The following is a 20,878-nucleotide window of genomic DNA, read 5'->3' as shown; positions in this document are numbered from 1 at the left end:
GTGATTACATATGCACGCAATTTGGGTGCATAGATCCTGAGAAATGAGTACCCAGAACAACCACCTCTGGCCGTAATAACGGCCTTGATACGCCTGGGCATTGAGTCAAACAGAGCTTGGATGGCGTGTACAGCTGCCCATGCAACTTCAACACGATACCACAGTTCATCAAGAGTAGTGACTGGCGTATTGTGACGAGCCAGTTGCTCGGCCACCATTGACCAGACGTTTTCAATTGATGAGAGATCTGGAGAATGTGTTGGCCAGGGCAGCAGTCGAAAATTTTCTGTATCCAGAAAGGCCCGTACAGGACCTGCAACATGCGGTCGTGCATTATCCTGCTGAAATGTAGGGTTTCGCAGGGACCGAAAAAAATGGCTCTGAGCACTATGGGACTTAACATCTATGGTCATCAGTCCCCTAGAACTTAGAACTACTTAAACCTAACTAACCGAAGGACATCACACACATCCATACCCGAGGCAGGATTCGAACCTGCGACCGTAGCAGTCGCGCGGCTCCAGACTGAGCGCCTGGAACCGGTAGACCATCGCAGGGATCGAATGAAGGGTGCAGCCACGGGTCGTAACACATCTGAAATGTAACGTCCAGTATTCAAAATGACGTCAGTGCGAACAAGAGGTGTCCGAGACGTGTAACCACTGGCACCCCATGCCATCACACCAGGTGATACACCAGTATGGCGATGACGAATACACGCTTCCAATGTGCGTTCACCGCGATGTCGCCAAACACGGATGCGACCATCATGATGCTGTAAACAGAACCTGGATTCATCCGAAAAAATGACGTTTTGCCATTCGTGCACCCAGGTTCGTCATTGAGTACACCATCGCAGGCGCTCCTGTCTGTGATGCAGCGTCAAGGGTAACCGCAGCCACGGTCTCCGAGCTGACAGCCTATGCTGCCGCAAACGTCGTCGAACTGTTCGTGGAGATGGTTGTTGTCTTGCAGACGTCCCCATCTGTTGACTTAGGGATCGAGACGTGGCTGCAAGATCCGTTACAGCCATGCGGATAAGATGCCTGTCATCTCGACTGCTAGTGAAACGAGCCCGTTGGGATCCAGCACGGCGTTCCGTATTACCCTCCTGAACCCAGCGATTCCATATTCTGCTAACAGTAATTGGATCTCGGCCAACGCGAGCAGCAATGTCGCGATACGATAAACCGCAATCGCGATAGGCTACAATCCGACTTTTATCAAAGGTCGGTAACGTGATGGTACGCATTTTCCCTCCTTACACGAGGCATCACAACAACGATTCACCAGGCAACGCCGGTCAACTGCTGTTTGTGTATGAGAAATCGCTTGGAAATTTTCCTCATGTTAGCACGTCACCGGCGCCAACCTTGTGTGAATGCTCTGAAAAGCTAATCATTTGCATATCACAGCATCTTCTTCCTGTGGGTTAAATTTCGCGTCGGTAGGACGTCATCTTCTTATTGTAGCAATTTTAATGGGCAGTAGTGTACAAAGTGCAACAGGCGTGGAACTCCATACCACAAACTGGCATCCAGCTCGTATACAACACAGTACATGCATGTTTGCATGCTTGCATTCAGCATTCTGACTGTTACACCGGTTACTAATGTATCAGCATTTCACATCTGCAATGGCTTGTCTCAAGCTTACATTAACCTGTGGGCTTGCAATGTTACTCACTTAAATATGTTACCCTGGATACGCTTTCACATTTGTGAGAGGTGTGTGTGTGTTGTGTGCAGGTGCTGTCGCTGGCCTCCGAGCTGCACAGCGCCGTGCTGCAGCCGGCCGCCGCGCCGGGCTCCTGCAACGCCACCACCGGAGGCGGCGGCGGCAACCTGGAGCGGCTGGTGCGGCCGCTGGTGGGCGTGGCGCACAAGGTGGACGACGTGTGGGACGCCGTGTCGGCGTCGCGCGGCTCCCTGGAGACGCTGCTCTCACGCACGGACGATGCGCTGGGCGCCGCGCAGAGGCAGCAGCGCACGCTCGCCGACGCGCACGCGGACCTCCGCTCCAAGGCCAACCGCATCATCGCCGGCCTCGATCAGGTACGGCCGTCCAACTCGCCCAACATTCCCTCGCGTGATCCATTTCCCGTACTCCCACTTAGGACTTCAGCTGAGAGGGTTGTCCGTAAATTAAGGTCTCTAATGCTTTTTCACGCAGTAAACATCATTTTATTGTATAACCAATTACAGATTCATCTACATCTACATCTACAAACATACTCCGCAATCCGCCATACGGTGCGTGACGGAGGGTACCTCGTACCACAACTAGCATCTTCTCTCCCTGTTCCACTCCCAAACAGAACGAGGGAAAAATGATTGCCTATATGCCTCTGAACGAGCCCTAATCTCTCTTATCTTATCTTTGTGGTCTTTCCGCGAAATGTAAGTTGATGGCAGTAAAATTGTACTGCAGACAGCCTCAAATGCTGGTTCTCTAAATTTCCTCAGTAGCGATTCACGAAAAGAACGCCTCCTTTCCTCCAGAGACTCCCACCCGAGTTCCTGAAGCATTTCCTTAACACTCGCGTGATGATCAAACCTACCAGTAGCAAATCTAGCAGCCCGCCTCTGAATTGCTTCTATGTCCTCCCTCAATCCAACCTGATAGGGATCCCAAACGCTCGAGCAGTACTCAAGAATAGGTCGTATTGGTGTTTTATAAGCGGTCTCCTTTACAGATGAACCACATATTCCCAAAATTCTACCAATGAACCGAAGACGACTAACCGCCTTCCCCACAACTGCCATTACATGCCTGTCCCACTTCATACCGCTCTTCATTTCAAACTTGTGCGAATCGGTTCAAATTTTATGAGAAGATAGACAAATACACGTAATTAATAAATCGCGTTACAGTAAAATTTGGGAACCAGAAAGATAAATGCTCCTATCGTGGCACAAAAAAGGCAAATATGTCATGTGCAGAGTTAGAGATGTAAAACAAGGGAACTAGTTTTTCGACTTACAGGCAGCTTCAAAGGCATTAAAATCAAACCATCTTTACATATTTGCTCTGTTTTACTTGTTAGTATTGGTACCCATGTCACGTAATATAATGCATCGTGTCAAATAAAGCAACATGATACATGATGTCATGTCGTAATACGTAACACATGACATTTTATCATTCAACATGGCAAGTGTCATCTCGTGCAGTACGACGCAACTTGTCATTAAAGGTTAGGATGCATGCATCCACACTCTGGGATACTTCCTATTATAGATGCTGCCCCACTCTAGGATACTTCCTATTGTAGTTGTATCTCATTCTCTAGAAGCACATATATTTGTGTCTATTTGTTCTTACACCCTTCCTTATACACGTAATGGGGGGGTGGTTTTTTGGGGAAAAATGGTCCCCTCGAGGAAAAATCAATCCCTTCGTTGAGAAATTAAGAAAAAAAATTAACGCCCCCAGGAACAAATCCATCACAAAAACTTTGTCCCCTCAGAAAATCTTTTATACCAATTACTTTTATACTCTTAGCTATATGATGTTATAGATTGGTTACTGTGGCTGGTGAATCTTCTGGATTTTCAGCACATGATCAGGAACTTTAGCCTATAAATTATAAGATGTCGGTGTGCCAACACCTTGCAGCTAAGTGAGCTCACTGCATCGAGGAAGTAGGGTTAACTCATCAAAACGCGAGTGAAAGATTATTTGTAACTTTCGCATAAACCAGATTACAGTTATAGAAGTCGGAGGACATGAAAGGGAAACGGTAGTTCGGAAGGGAAAGGGACAGAATTGAAGCTCATTCCCTATGCTACTTTGTCTGCACACAGAAAAGGCAGTAAAGGAAACCAAGAAAAATTTGGAAAGGGACTGAAGTTCAGGAAAAAGAGATAAAAACTTTGCGATTTGTAGATGACATTGTAATTCTGCCACAGAGAGCAAAGGATTTGCAAGATCTGTCGAATGGAATGGATAGCTACCGTACTTCAAACGAGGATGCACGTGGAATGTCAGCGACAGTAAAACGCAGGCAATTAAATCTGAGTAGGACATGCGACAGTAAAAGTAGCACGTGAGTTTTACCATTCAACCAGAAGAACAAGTGACAGTGTCAGAAGATGCTATAAAATACAGACTTGCTGTAGCAAGAAAAGCTTTTTGAAGAAGAGAAATATTATACCATTTAACAGAAATGTAATCGTTAGGAGGTCTTCTGTGAAACGTTCTCTGGTTTGTTATTTATGGAAGAGGAACGTGGACGATAAACGCTATAGAGAAGAAGAGAATAGTATTGCAGCAAAAAAATGCTGAATATCAGAAGGACTGAACGCAAAATTAATGAAGAAGTAAGTGAGATGAATCGGGGAGAAAAGAAATGTGTATTACAAACTGACTAAAATAAGGGATCTATTGATAGAACACGTCCTGAGGCATCAATAAATAGTCAACTTTATAAATTATAGTATGAGATAAAGGCTTGAGTGCGCTACCAGATTCTGGTGGATGTAGGATGTGCTAACTTTATGCAGAGACGAAAATGTTTGCAAAAGGTAGACTAGCGTGGAGATCTGCAGCAAACCAGTCTTCCGACTGGAGACCGTAAGAAAAACAAAAACATACCTAAATGAACATTCCCTTGGTTTTATAGACTAAAACAGTTCGGTCGAAGTGCGAAATTATCGGAAAATCTTTCGTCACGGAAGTCACACTTTCTCGTAATCGAAAACGTGCTGTGCGTAACTCAGATTCATTTTGATATATCCCACCTAGATCTTCAAAATGATGTTTTACGTAGAAAAGTTATTCGATAAGCGTAACACGAACGCCTTTTCGTGGCTGTAGCTTTCACACGTATTTCCTGAAAGCCTAACCACAACAGCACGATCTTTATCCGTTACACGAAGGTATCTCGCTTCGCACTAAATGCATCTCGCCAGCCTGCAACACTCCCCACAAAGAGTTAACGCAAGCTCTTACGTCTTTCAGAGATTTTATCCAATTCCTCCGCACTTACGCAAGATCCTGTTAAAAACAAGTCTCGCGGTGTCCGTTATTACCTTGTCCGACGGCTCTAAGTTGCTGTAAAACGTCCGAGTTGTTGGGTGCAGATCTATGGAGATCAAAATAATTTCCTAACTTTTTCTACCGGTTGCAACATACTGTATGCATGAATATAAATAAAAATAATGCGAACAGACTCTTTTAATTTACTTGTTCATTTCCATAAACTAGTTTTCCAATCTTTTCGGGCTTCTCTTCAGACGAGACATACAGATGATGAAGATGATTCTGGATGTAGGGCGCGCAACATCATGGTCATCGGCTCCCTGGCGGAGAGCCAACATGCCATTCTAATGATGGGGTGTGGGGGACAAAGGCTGTCCCCACTGGCGGAGTATTTCTACAATGCATTTATCCTAGCAATATCAATATATTTTTCATAGCACGTAGCCTACTACAAAAGGAGGGGCACACAAAAAATAAGAGGAACTTATTTGGTTAATTGTTTTTTACTTTTGTTAAAAACATCCTTTTTAAGTAGAAACTGATGTATAAGTAGGGTCCAGAACCTGAAAATATCCTTTAGTACTATCTTAGCAGAACTAATACGTTATCCGTAATATCTACATAGGGAGGAAAGGAACGTTTTGACCACACCAACAAATTGTAAGAAACACAAATTTTGTTAATTGCCGTTGAGTTTTATTCACAACATACTTTTTAAATATGTACTGGTGCGTGAAAAGGTTCCTTACTTGAAATTATGAATATAACATCTGTTATGGAACATCACATTTACTACTATGATTTGGGTTACGTTTTACTGAAAAATTCAAACCAATTACGGGTTCTAGTGTAAGAAAGCATTAAAAGCAACACATATTTGTTCCAAAATTTTAAAATGTAAAGTACATGACCAGATTACAATATTTTCAAAAGGTAGGCGTAAACTACCCCGTCCCCCCACCACCCCACACGGCTTGGTATTGCTAGGGTTAAAGCCCACTTCCCCTCCTCAGCACTTTAGAGATGAGCCCAGAAGGTCACAAATTTTCAAAACCGGTGGTTATATATTTATTTTCGTAGTATCATATTGGGTACTCGCTCTGTGACGAGAAGATAAGAAACACTTTAATATGTCGCCTTGAGTGATAGTTATATGGCAAATTGTCTTGTCATACAACTTTCTTTACCTACTACGGCAGTATGGGCAATATTGTAGCTAATATCCACCTGGCAGCTTACATTTCCACTGCCTGTTAGCCACAGAATTAATCACGTGCCGCTGTAAGCACTGACTGTCACCATAAATCCGCTAGCATCTAACACGTGCTGTGAACAGATCATCTCTCAGAGATTAACATTTTCCGCTTGGTAACAGTTCTTTCATTTCTGAATACATGTGTTATGTGGCCAGATACATTGATCATGGATTGTTTTTAACACGAGTGTTAAAAAAATAGCTTTCAGTCATTACAGGTTCTGAAAATAGCAGCAGTTGACATACGTTCTGTTTCCATGAACAGACCAAATATTTGATTGTTTGATGTCATTCTTGCTCATAATCTAGATCTGGAATCGATCAACGGTTATAATATTGCTACCGATCCAATGTCTTTGATACAGCGCATGTTCGTAAGTAATCAGATGAAAGTACATGGTTTCACAGACATTTCCAAGTCTCAAAAATGTATGATGCGTCTGTACAGGCTGAAGTGACGACTTGAAATTTGTACCATGGTCGGAATTTTTAACCCAGGTCTGCTGCTCAGTAAACAGGTGGGCTAACCATTACGCCATTGTGGCACAGCAGCTTTGCACAGCTTCACGGACTCCCGTAGCCCACGACTCTCTCCTCGATCCAAATTGCCATTCAAATTTTAGACCACTCAGTATTCCACCTAAATTCGAACGGTACTGGAGAGGCTACCCAGCTGTATTGGAACAGTACCTCAACGTTAAACGAAACGGAGGATCCTGCCTGAAACCCAGGCACAGCCGCTTTAATCAAATGAAGGTCCAGAGACTTTTTCATGTCTCAATCATCTATGATGTATATATGCAGACTGAAGTCAGGGTGGCGTATTGGTTAACGCATCTGCATAGTTAGCAGAAGACCTGGGTTGAAGTCCTTGCCTTGGTACAAATTTTCATTCGTCGCTACAATCTGCATATATACATCATACAATGTTCGAAACTTGAAAAAGTCTCTGGAACCACAGAGTCACTCTATTAAAGCACCTGTGCTTGGTTTTCAGAGAGTCTCGTTCGATGCTATTGTGCTATTCCAATACAGCTGGAGAGCCTCTGCAATGCTGTTTGAGAATAAGAGGAATACCAAGTGGTCTGAGGGTTGAATGGGAATAGGGATTGAGGAGGGAGACGTGCCAGGGCATTCCGTATAGTTGTGCAAGGGCACTGTGCCAGCGCGGCGTAGTGGTTAGTGAGCAGAGGACCGATGTTCGAATCCCGGCCTTGATATAAATTGTCATTCGTCGCTTCAGTCTGCCTATATTTGTCTGTACTGTTCTGATTAATGTGAGAAGTTGCTTTTTCTGGGGAACCAAAAAAAAAAAAAGTTCAAATGGCTCTGTGCACTATGGGACTTAACATCTGAGGTCATCAGTCCCCTAGAACTTAGAACAACTTAAACCTAACTAACCTAAGGACATCACACATATCCATGCCCGAGGCAGGATTCGAACCTGCGACCGTAGCGGTCGCGCGGTTCCAGACTGAAGCGCCTAGAACCGCTCGACCACACCGGCCGGCCTCTGGGGAACCGTTAAACAACATTTATATGGCGACCTGTAGCACACATTAATTTCAGTAAGCCACAAAGGCACCGTTGGTCGAAGTATTTAGCTACACTTCCGACCACTGACGTAAGTTTTGGCAGTGAAGTGGTGAGTGTGTTCGACTCAGATGTCTAGAATCAAGGTAGAAAGATGAGTCGACGTGGAAGTAATGGAAGGAAGAATCTATAGTATTTGGAATTGCCCATGAACAACGGTGATTAAAGTTGTTCAATTTTGTGTATCAAAGCGCACTTATGCAGTCGCATCTACGCAACACGGAGTAAGAGCAGCGGTCCTAACAAGTTCCTAACCATCACGGACTGGAGACGCCTTGTCACTGACAGTCGGTTTTAAAACCGACAGGAATTATTGCTGCCAGTGTTAGGAGATCAATCTCAGCCACTTTCCGAGCGAATTCAACTGCAGGCAGTGGACATTTGGAGTCGGGTACTCCACTAAAGACAATTGCTCACAGTTGCGCTCAGATTGTTTTCGAGTGTGTAGCCGTGTTACATACGCTTGTACGTATACCTGTCTGTTTTTCCATGGTATTTTGCCTGGCAATATAAGCTCAGCCGTTATGTTACCTTAGAGGGCCTGATGGTGGCAAAATGGAATACCGAAACCAGTTGCTCCTGGAATAAACGAAAGATGAAATTTCAGCTGTTGGCTTATTTGTTGCTGGTTGTAGATATCGGTTGTCGCTCTACCGTCTCTCCTAAAAAGGATAGATCAAGTGAAAATGGTTTCTGATTTATGTTTCTACCTCTCCTTACCCCCACAGTACTTCCTTCCAGACAGGAAATTATATATGTTCCAAGCATGATTTAAATCGTAGCAGTGATGAAGGATGAGAAATGGAACTTACGTATATTCGTACATCAATGACTATTGTACAACACATAGTGTTCTACAATTCCCATCTTAGATATCTACGGGTAGTAGAGCAGACTTAAAAAGTAAGTTTTTGATAACGAACGCATGTCCGGAAATGTATTCTTCGGCTGCGAAATAACTTTGAGGTTGGTCACTATCAAATCTCCAGCTTCACAGTACGCACGTAGAGAAGACATTGAGATATGACGCCAGTGCTCTACCGGAGCCCATGGTATGGATCATGTTTAGAAAGAAGGAAGAATCATTGGGTTTACGTCCCGTCAATATCGAGCTCATTAGAGACGGAGCACAAGCTCGGATTGTCAGGGATGGGAAAGGAGATCGGTCGTGCCCTTTCAAAGGAACCATCCCGGCATTTGCCTGGAGTGATCTAGGGAAATCACGGAAAACCTATATATGGATGGCAAGACGCAGATTTGAACCGTCGTCGTCCCGAATACGAGTCCAGAGTGCTAACGACAGCTCCAACTCGCTTGGTGATAATGTTTCGAGTTGGAACTCCCTGGCAGATTAAAATCGTGTACAAATCCGGAACTCCAACCTCGGACGTTTGCTTTTCGCGGACAAGAGCTCTACCGATTGTGATAGCCAAGCACGGCTCACGACTGACGTTCACAGCTTTAATTCCGCCAGTGCCCCATCTCCTGCCTTTAATACACCAGGAAGTTTCATATCAACTCACCCTCCACTGCAAAGTGAAAATTCATTCTGGAATGTTCCGCGTAGTCGTCGGATTCTCTTCTAAGTGTCGAGGGACGCCCTCTTCATGGTCGAGAGGACGGCGCGTCCTTGAGCAACCCTCCTATTTGCGAAAGTACCGGCTTCTAGCAGCCGTTGTTGTAGTCGGAGGAAAATGGTAACGATATCATAATTACAATAGGGAATGACGACGACGCCCTGTTCTCAGTTTGTGCGCTTGCCGTGAAGTGGGAGATTTGAAATTGGTCCGATCTTCAAACTTATTTTACATCAGAACGGACATTTAAGAACATGCATTCGTTAGCATATCTTTATGTGCTAAGTGCCCTCTACAACTCCCAGAGACATTTAACAGGAATTGTGAACCACACTAGATGCACAGAGGATAGTGTGACCAGAGAGCTTCGACTGACTGGAGAGGACGTATGGACTTGACACAGTAGACAGCAATTCGTTGTCTGGTAGTGCAAGAGGTAGTCTGTTTTCGTTGCAGGTGGAGCAGCGCCTCAAGTGCGGCGACGTGGCCGGGGCGGCTTCCGAACCGCTGCTGGACGCGCCGCTGGAGGCGGAGCCGGCCCTGCACGGCCACAGCCACGCGCAGGCGCACGCCACGGAGCCGCTGCTGCCGCCGCCGTCGCCAACCCCCTCGCTGGGCACGGCCGCGCCGCCCCCTCCACCCCCGCCGCTACCGGCCACGGCCGCAGCCGCCGCCGTGACGACGACGGCGCCGCCTCCGCCACCGCAGCCGTCGCTGCCAGCCACGGCCGCCGCCTCCGCAGCCTCCGCCGCCACCGGAGCGCCCCCGGCGTCTTCCTCCGCTGCCGGTGGCCGCACGCCCGCTCCGCCCGCGTCTCGCAGCCGCGGGTCCGTCATATTCCCCAGCGTCAAGAACAAGCCGACCATCGCCAACAACACCTTCTCCACCGACTCCCTCGGTGCCATCAAGGACGTCAAGGTATGGACACAGAATATCCTGCACCACAGATCATTTGTATACAGTTACTGTTGTACCGGACGAAATAGTACTCGTGGGTTCTTAGCTTTACTCCTGCAGGAGGCGACGTGATACTACAACACATGAAATATTAAATCACTTGATTACAACTAGAACAAGAAGAAATACTTAATTTAAAATCTTCTTGGTTGTTAAGCCACGATATGTTTGAAACTTCCTGGCAGATTAAAACTGTGTGTCTCTGTAAAGTTTGGAAGGTAGGAGACGAGGTACTGGCCGAAGTGAAGCTGTAAGGACGGGGCGTGAGTCGTGCTTGGGTAGCTCAGTTGGTAGAGCACTTGCCCTCGAAAGGCAAAGGTCCCGAGTTCGAGTCTCGGTCCGGCACACAGTTTTAATCTGCCAGGAAGTTTCATATCAGCGCACACTCCGCTGCAGAGTGAAAATCTCATTCACGTCATGTTTCTTCAAACGATCGACGTTTCGACCGCTCTGCTGGGATCGTCTTCAGTGTCATATAGTGTCCACTATGGATTGAGTACTGTCAGATACGTCACCTTTCCTATGAAAGAGAAGTTTCCCGCTCTTGTACTGGAGAAGTGGGATTACTGGGTAAAAATACTGTGGTTGCCATAGGTGGGCCATCTTCATTGGATGTAAAGAGAAATAGCTCCGCGCTAATGCCGAAGAACCGTGTTATTGGCTAAGACTATTGTGGCTACCATGGGTGGGCCAACCGCCATTGATTAGAAAGGGATTTTTCGCGCACATATGCTGGAGAAGAATTACTGGTTAAAATTCCTCCTGCTGCTATTTGTAGACCAACATCATTGGCAAGAAGCGAAATGGGCATAGTATGAGAAGGGGAATGTTTATTCGAAATAATTAAAGAGGCAAATTAGTCTGGAGAAAAAAGCGTTTATTTTTACAAAATAATACCTTTTCTACTTTTCAACATAATCCCCTTGAAGATTTATGCACTTGTTCCAACGAGCTGCAAGCTTTTTTATTCCGGCTGCAAAGAACTGTTTATCTTGATGTTTGAAACAATTTCGCAAATACTTTTTCACATCGTCGTTGTTCTGGAACCTCTTCCCACGTATTGCCTCCTTCAGTGCGCCAAACAAATGGAAATCACTAGGAGCTAAATCAGGACTGTAAGGGTGATGAAGCAGTACTTCCGTGAGTTCTTAGCTTTACTCCTGCAGGAGGCGACGTGATACTATAACACATAAAATATTAGATCACTTGATTACAACTAGAACAAGATGAAATACTTAATTTAAAATCTTCTTGGTTGTTAAGCCGCGTCATGTTTCTTTATACGATCGACGTTTCGACCCCTCTGCTGGGATCTTTTTCAGTGTCTTATAATGTCCACTATAGATTGTGAACTGTCAGAGACAAGCGTCGCCTTCTCTATAAAAGAGAGTTTTCCCGCTCTTGTACTGTAGAAGTGGGATTATTGGTTAAAAATACTGTGGCAACCATAGGTGGGCCATCTTCATTGGATGGTAAGGGACGTGGCTCCGCGCTAATGTCGAAGAACGGTGTTATTGGCTAAAACTGTTGTGGCTACCATTGGTGGGCCAGCCGTCATTGATTAGAAAGGGATTTTTGCGCACTTATGCTGGAGAAGAATTGCTGGTTAAAATCCCTCCTGTTGCTATTTGTGGACCAACATCACTGGCTAGTAGCGAAATGGACAGAGCATGAGAAGGGGAATGTTTATCCAAAATACGAGGGTCATTCAATAATTAAAGAGACAAATTGGTCTGAAGAAAAAGCGTTTATTTTTACAAAAAAATACTTCGTCTTCTCTTCAACATAATCGGCTGGAACATTTATGCACATGTAACAACGGGATACAACCTTTTTTATTCCGGTTGCAAAGAACTGTTTATCTTGATGTTTGAACCAATTACTCACAACCTTATTCACGTCCGCGTTGTCCTGGAACCTCTCCCAACGTAATGCTTGCTTCAGTGCACCAAACAAATGGAAATCACTAGATGCTAAATCAGGACTAAAATGAGGATGAAATTGTACTTCCCAGTCCATTTTGTCGATGGTTTCACTGGTTAGTTGAGCAATATGAGGACATGCGTTGTCTTGCTGGAGAATCAAACCTCTCCTCTGAGATCCACGACGTCTCTCTCTCATGGCTGGCTTCACCTTGCTTAAAAGCAAATCCGAGTATTTTTGGCTGTTTACTGTACGCTGCTCTTCGATATAACCACAAAAAACTGTACCTTCAGCATCCCAAAACACCGTCAACATGACTTTTCCTGCTGATGTTTGGGTTTTGGATTTTTTCTGGACGGGTGAGTTGATGTGCTTGCACTCCATGGTTTGTCTTTTTGATTCTGGCTCAAAATAGTGAACCTAAGTTTCATCACAAGTTAAAATTTTGTTGAGGAAGTGCTCACCCTCTCTTTCATAACGTTCCTTTAGCTCTGTGCACACTCTCAACCTTGTTTCCTTGTGTAGATGCGCCAACTCCTTTGAGACCCATCTTGCACATGTTTTGCGGTACTTCAGCTTGTTACAGATTATGTTATGAACCGTACCAGTACTAACTTGAACCTTATCACGTATTATTTCCACAGTCACACGGTGGTCGGCACGAATAATGTCATCAATTCGGCTTTCCGGTGAGGGAGTTTAAACTGCAACTGGTCGGTCAGAACGGTGTTCGTCAGTCACTGAGTCGCGACCATTTTTGAACTGCTCTACCCACTTGTAACAATTTGCACGGTTCATACAACCTTCATCATAAATTTTAGACATTCTACAGTACATATTCACTGGTTTCTCGCCTTCAGCAAGTAAAAAGCGAATAACAGAACGTTGTTCAGCTAATGTGGACGTTTCAAGCGGACTCGCTATCTTGAAATGTATTTTTGAGGTTATAAACAAAACAATGGTGATACATCAGTTGATCAGGGCTCATCCCAGTGATGCCAACTTAAAGCCATGAAAGTGCCAAACTTGCCCTACTAATAGTTTTTTTCCCCAGACCAATTTGTCTCTTTAATTACTGAATAACCCTCGTATTATTGTCCGCAGATGTGGCTTTCAGGGCGTTTTTGCAGTGCTCGCACGCCGCGGCCACGTATTCACTTCCTTGGTGGCGAGAAGCCAATAGCCATCCTCTCCACTGAAGTTACTTGGGATCTTAGAAATTTCAATCGCTTCTCGGAATTTTCTTGTATAAATGTTTGTTTCTTAGCCAGCACACGTACGTTGTCGAAATCGGTGTCAAGGCCACAGTTATCGTGTTGTTCCGCTACCGCCCATTTCATACTCCATTTTAGCCGCTTGTGGTGTTCCTTAATACTTTCTTTAACAGTCCTTTATATATGCTTATATATACTTTGCCGCAGCCACATGTCAGTCTGGAGGCATTGCTTGCTTCTGGACTGGGTGGTGGTGCGAAGTGACGTCTAAATACCTGTTGTATTAGTAGGCTTTTTATACAAAGTGTCCTAGAAAGTAGTCAGATCTAGGCACGGGAAACCGACCTCGCTCTCAACCTCCAAGGCAAAATTGGTTTTGGGGCGAATTGCATTTAAGAAATTGTGGAACCAATGAAGCTCTTCTTCGCTGTGTGCCCATATAACAAATATGTCATCCATATAGCGGAGGCAAGAGGAAGGCTTCAACAGTGCCTGTTTCTCAAAAGCTCCATAAAAATGTCAGCCAATACTGGCGACAAGGGTGAGCCTATAGCAAGACAGTCAGGCTTTTCATAGAATTCACCGTTGTATTTAAAATAGCTCGTTAGAAGATACAAATCAGTCAGTCATCTGGAGCAACTTTCTGCCTTGTGATCTCCATTATGTTTCATATTGGGATGTTAGTAACTAACGATGTCACACCGAAGCTAACAAGATCGTCATTTGCGGACATCTTCACTGTACACATAATTTCTAAAAAATATGTTGAATCTTTGACATAATTATTTGTTTTTCCAACAAGATTTCTCAATTTTCCAGGCAAATGACTTGCTAAAAAGTAAGTTGGTGAGTTAAAACCATTCAGTATAGGTCTCAAGGAACCGATTGTTTGTATATCTAGGGTAGCTCATAAATTTTGGATGACACTAGTCTCTGGACTCCGACAGTGCTCAGTCTGCAGTGAACTCTAAAAGATCCTGGAGAATATCCCAGCAGAGGAGTCGAAACGTCGATCGCTTGAAGAAACATAACGCACCGCAATCCAGAAGTTTCAATCTGAGAGACAAGGCCCACTAAAGCCTGCAGTCTTACATGAAATACTTAACTTTGTAACAATCCGTGTCCACAGGAATGTCACGAGTGTTTTTTACTGTCACTGAGCATTATCACTCGATACAGAACAGGGTACTAGCCTCTTCCCACAACATACAATTGACGAGAGACATTCATGCAGAGTTCAGTCTAATACAACTATCGCACTGCCAGCTCGGTGGAGAGACGATGCTGCCGTCTTCGGGGATGGTTGCAGACTGCGCTGAGCGGAAGTGCGCTCAAACTTAAGTAAGGAGCTGGTGCAGTGGGGTATGGTGGCTGGGCGCGTCTACTCCGACGCTGCTCATTCGGCGCTGCGTCTGGCAGCGACTGTGCTTTCTTGTGGTTTCGTCGTGAGATACCAATCTTGCCTTGGCACCTCATTCTTCAGTCGACACCACACTTACATCGTCCGCCCAAAAAGTTCCGAGGCTGATTTTATTCTTGGCGTATGAGCGACGTTAGAGCAGCAACTACTGTGATAACTTGAATAAACACATGTAAACAATGTGCATCCGACCAGTCAGTTGTGAGCAGGCAGTGTTAAGTAGTGGACGTGCAGCCGTAGTGTGTCAACGTTGTTATTTGACAAAGTATAGTAGAGCACATGTCTAAATCGAGTGTTCAAGACCTTATCCAAAATGATTTGAAGAAGACAAAAGTGTGTAATAATTTTGTCCCTCACATGTACACTCTCGATCAAAAACGACGACGTTAGGACGACTATCAATAGTTGACTGAAATCCAAAATGCAAACAGTTCATTTGTGAAAAAAAAACAACACGGATGACAAGACTTGTTGTTATCAGTATGAATCTAGCACAAAACAACGAAGTGCAGTAATTCATATGAATGGTCGCTGCTCTGATGACACAACCGACATTGTAGCCAGTGTGATGTGCGAGTTGAACAACTTCCCAAAGAAAAATTTTTCTGACAGCTTCACGCAGATGTGTGAAAGTCCTGTGCGTTGTACAAAAGTGGTGTTGCGGGGTGAAGGACGAGAATATGTAGAACATCTCAGGCATTAAAAACACCATCTTAGTTTTTTCGCTACTTGTTTATTATTACAGTCTCCAACATTTTTGGACAACAGAATATTTACTTTCTGATTAATGGAAACTACGTCTACAGTTTTGAATCAGGAGGCATAATTAGTCTTGTTTGCAGCTAGTACAAATACAGTTGTGAGGAGAAACAAGGGAGCATCAATAGAGAAAATAGTAACTGATGCTTTTTTGAAAGTTACTAAAAGTTTGAAAAAACACAGCTCACCAATTTTTGTGCTGTTAAACATATCTCACTGCCTGTTAAACTAGTATACCAATAAGAAATAATAAAATGCGTAGAACGTTCTACGTTCTGAGGTGTACTTGCTGATCGAAACTTAAACTGGAAAACCCATATAGCAGGTCTGCTAAAGACTGGCTACTTTTGCGATAAGAAAAATTGCCAAATTCGGGGATACAGAAATCAGTAACTTAATGTATTTTGCGTGTTTTCGTTCTTTGAAGTGTTACTGAGTAATGTTCTCCGGTAACTCCTCACTTAGCCCAAAAAGATTCACTGTACAGAGGAAACCAATTGAAATTAACTGTGTGGTTCACACACACATATCTTGCAGACATCTCTTTAAGCACCTGGAAATGTTAACCGCAGCACCACATTACATTTATTCGCTTATAAAATTGGTTATCAACAGTCAATGTCTGTTTGAGAGTAACAGAGATATTCACAAGACTAGAACGAGTAATTAATTACTCCGTAAGGAATGTAGCTTAGGCACAAAAATGGATGAAATATGCAGCTGTAAAATTCTTTGACAGTCTATCCATTGAAATGTCTGACAGATACAAAAAGTGTTTCGAAATATATATTAAAAATGTTTCTCCTTGACAAATCCTTCTATACCATAGAGAAATTCTCGAATAGAAATAATTAGTCATGTTTACAGAAAACACCTGTAAATGGCCAGCGTGCAGCCACATAAATATTTCTTCATTGTTTTAAGAATGTATCCTATGATTGTTCAGATGTCTCATTATACATGGTAATGTTTGTCGTCAATCTGATAGTGGAACATCTAACCAACCAACCTTGTATAGTAATAGGATGTTGGTGGCGTCTCTGGATCAGATTTGCACTTAAATGACTTAGAAATTTGAATGCTCGCGTGGGTTGTCTACATTCAGGGGTAGGGTTCACTGATCTCTCATCTCGACCTTGACCTTGACCTTGACTCTGATCTTGATCTTGACATTCGCCCCATGATATAATCATGCCCCTCCCCTACTCACCACTCACCCTCCCCTCCCCACCCTACCCTTCCCTATCAACAACCAGTTGCATGGTGTATTAAAAATAAAACAGCCAATCGGAAACCAAAATCAGGGAAATTTCTCAGCTGTGTTTTGTATCCCTATGCCCCCTCTCCGTCTTCTCCAGCCAGTCAGAGTGCTGTATTAAAATGATGAATAAAAATGACTTTCCGTCATACTTACGTAAAATTTCGTAAACACACTGCATAATTTAACACTTCCCTTTCCTCTCGTTTCCTCCAGTCAGAGCCTAGTATTTTAGCAGCTATTAAAATGAAACGGCCATTCACACTGTGGCCCATCTTGGCTGTGCTCATAGGTATCTGAATGACCTAAAATTACATATTACGTAAAAATTACGTCACGCATTTAAAAGATACCTGAATTACTTAAAACGGTGGTAAACATATTGGCAATCATAATTTCATTACTGACTTCCAAACATCCGTTTATGGACTGGCATGCCAGTCACATCAGAAAATTTCGCCGGATGCTATACACAATTCGCTGTGGAATTTTGGAACACTTTATAGATAATTAACACAAACATTTCTTTATAAAATGTAATTAACGAATAAGTAATACGTAGTTACTAAAAATTGGTTCCTGCCGACTCTTAAAAACCCGAAAAACTCAACTGCTGATTTATGCCCTCGTTGCCTGCTGTCACCGACAGATGTCTGCACTGGCATAAACGTTCGAAGATAGATCTACGGACCGCTCATGGTGTAAGACACAACACAGCCTTAAATTAATTATTTTCGGCTTCGACGATGCTAGTCAAATACCACTGTACTCTGAAATGTCTGTGAAATACATCAGCAATGCAAAATAATGTAATGTTTATGTCATGTATCACAATGTTTACGTAAAGCTTAAAAATGGTTCAAATGGCTATAAGCACCTTGGGACTTAACATCGGAGGTCATCAGTCTCCTAGACTTAGAATTACTTAAACCTAACTAACCTAAGGACATCACACACGTCCATGCCCGAGGCAGGATTCGAACCTGCGACCGTAGCAGCAGTGTGGTTCCGGACTGAAGCGCCTAGAACCGCTCGGCCACAGCGGCTGGCTTTATGTCAAGCATCACGACCTTATTTTCCACACATATCCGTCAAATTGATGACTATAAAACGCGATTGTGAGCTCTAAAGTACGTAACAGGGGAAGTGGAGTGAAAATACTGTATCATCAAAAGATATAATCGATAACGATTATTGTACATGATTGTGTCTAGCTGATGTTAAGCATGAAGGTGTGCTGAAAAGTAATGTTCCCGAATCTTTTATGTGAAAACTCTTGAAGCTTTTTAAATAATACGAACGTGTTTAACATTCTACGTCTTTTTTTATTCATGTCTATATATTTATTTCTCAGCATAGTCATTCTGGCGACGAGTATCGAAGAAGCTACGTTTACGAAGCGATGATTTACATTTCTTCATTAGTAGTACGGGCACAGAATTCAACATCATCTACTAGAACCGCCAAAGTCTTGTAAAAAGTCATCACTTCGTGTTTTATGGTTCTACTTCTTTGTGCAGTTATTACATTTATTTCTCGATATTCTGTTTAATATCAACTTTTTCAGTGCTTGATAGTATGCAGCCAAGGAAGCTAAACTTGTCAACTTGTTGAACAGGTATCTTAATTAAACTGCAACTCGTTCTACAGAGACATATTTTACAATTGCAGTCGGTACGTCCGTAGGTTATGTATTGTAGTGTGGTGAAGTCGCATCTCCGAAAACGACTCGTTTCTTGGAGAACTAAAGCATCAGCGCAATTTCATCTCTCAGTCTAGACACCTAACCATAGTTCCCATCTTCCGCATTTGTCTCCTCAACATGTCGTAACACGAGCATCCTAAGTAATGGCGTGTTTCGATCTTTCAGTAATGCCTATTCTTCCAGTGTACATAACTGTAAAAAGAAAATTCTGACTGATGTATCCCTTACTTCATTGTGTACTTGGTCTTCGACTTTTGTCCACCAACCTCAACACTCCCGCACGTACTGCGGTCTCTTGCGACTCGCACCTGTTTCTTCTGCATTCTTTGTAAGTTTACCTTTTTACCATCCAGTCATTCGTCATTTCGGCCTCATCACAAAATACAAATTATTCTTCAACTAATTTCCGTTTGGTTGAATTTAGTCTATCAGGTTGTCAATAAATCAGTGATTCGGAGACTGGACTCAAATTCGGAGGAAGTGGGTTGAAATTTGCATCCCACTATCCTCACTTGTTTCTGCAAAGGACCTGCAGGCGAACAATGAAATGGTTCCTTAAACAAACGGTGGGAACTTCATTTCTCTTCCCAGCACAACTGATTTATTGTTCCACATGAAACCTCCCTGCTTTCCAAATGCAATTTTAGAAAAACTGTGAGACGTAGGTACTTGAGGTTAGCGACTTCATGTAAAGTAACTCAAAGTTTTATACAAAACATTAATAGACTTTGTAACTCTTAAAATGTCTAGACCGCACTCTATTTTAACAGATGGGACCACAAGCATGTCCGGTTTGACGGAGATTATTGCATCTACAATTCTTCTGCGGAGACCACCAAGGACACGTAGAGGCAAGGCATACACATTGTCTTTCGTATAACCCCACTGGAAGAAATGCAGTGGGGTATGTCCGTAGATCACCATGGCCACTTGGTTGTTCCTCTACGTCCTGTCCATGTTATAGAAAAGCTCGGCCCAAGAAGTCACGAAAATGTACACTCCATATCCGTAGGGCAGCATCCTCCTGGAAGGTTATATTTGGCTGAAGGAGAGAATCTGAATGAGAGCAAATTACTCAAGCTTGTCCAGATAAACGGTTCTTGTTACTGTTTGCTGGATGAAGAAAAATGGCCCCATCATGCCGTCTTTTATCAGCCCACACCACACATCCACTTTTCGTTGTATCTGGCATGTTCCAGAAAACTCTGGGGGTTTTCCAGACCCCAGACGCAACTGTTGTAGAGATTAACCTTCCCACATGAGTGGAAGGTTGCTTCGACACAAAAAAATCCTTAATACTCTTTTTTTTTTTTTTTTTGCGTCCAGGTCCAGCATCTCAATAACAAATACCTGCAACTCGTTTCACTTCTATCCTTGTGTAGTTTAAACTTTGGAAGTGTTCAGGCGAAGTCGTTCATGCAGGACCTTGTGAAATGTTGACTGAGCAATGTTTCTTCTCGTAATCCCCGGCGAACTGACTCTGATGGGTTTCTTTACAAGATGTCATCGATGACCACTTCGTCAGATATGCGTTTTCTACCATAACCAGACTGCCTTTTACTCTCCCGGTGGCTAGGAACTTGTCATACCAAACCTTAATTTCTGATGCTGCTCCTTTTGAAAATCACGTCGAAATTTTTTTGGATAGCAATGGGTGATTTCGTTTCCCCATACCAAACCACACATTGGACTCTCCTTTGAGGTGTGGTCATTTGTGGTAATCATTTACCACCTGAAACAAAAGGAACCGTGTAGAAAAAAACTTTGAGTTGCTTCACATGACGCCGCAAGCAGCAAGTGTCTATGTCTTTAATTTAATTTGGAAATGAAGAAGGCATTCTGTGCACACCCTGTAATCTGACTCGACAGGATGTTTCTTCTATTGCTATTATTCGTATAACTCCTCTTAATTAGAACAGAAATCATTCTGCGAACTAATTACCATAAATGTAGAATATGCACACCACCTACTTCTTGGCTTTTAACAGTTAATAGTATTTCAACTGTCAAAAGAACTGCAGTAGCAGCTGTCTTACAAGTTATCAATCAATATGACACCCCTAATACTTTTTGACATTGAAAACTGTGAAAAAATAACATGCCAGCCAAGTTATTTAACGAGTTGCATGAAGCGTTCAAGTTACGTCGACAAGACTTGTACGTGTAACAATATAAACAGGCTGCACGTCCTCCATTAATGGCTCTAACAAGGCTATGAATATTAATGAAAAGTT

At 43.4% G+C, this 20,878-nt stretch overlaps 1 protein-coding gene and 1 non-coding gene across 2 annotated transcripts in view; both read left to right on the top strand.

Moving 5' to 3' along the window:
• LOC126259571 (uncharacterized) overlaps positions 1–20,878 on the top strand; it is a 585,582-nt gene that overhangs the window by 477,993 nt on the left and 86,711 nt on the right. The window contains exons 4-5 of the mRNA XM_049956478.1: positions 1,749–2,054; positions 9,865–10,326. Coding sequence (XP_049812435.1) covers positions 1,749–2,054; positions 9,865–10,326 — 768 coding nt within the window. The remainder of the gene's footprint in view (positions 1–1,748; positions 2,055–9,864; positions 10,327–20,878) is intronic.
• Trnas-cga (transfer RNA serine (anticodon CGA)) lies at positions 10,637–10,711 on the top strand. Its single transcript has one exon. It is a non-coding gene; the product is annotated as a tRNA-Ser (tRNA).

The sequence above is a fragment of the Schistocerca nitens genome, chromosome 5, assembly GCF_023898315.1.
Source record: "Schistocerca nitens isolate TAMUIC-IGC-003100 chromosome 5, iqSchNite1.1, whole genome shotgun sequence".
Lineage (NCBI taxonomy): Eukaryota > Metazoa > Arthropoda > Insecta > Orthoptera > Acrididae > Schistocerca > Schistocerca nitens.
This window is presented reverse-complemented; position numbering and strand designations above follow the sequence as displayed.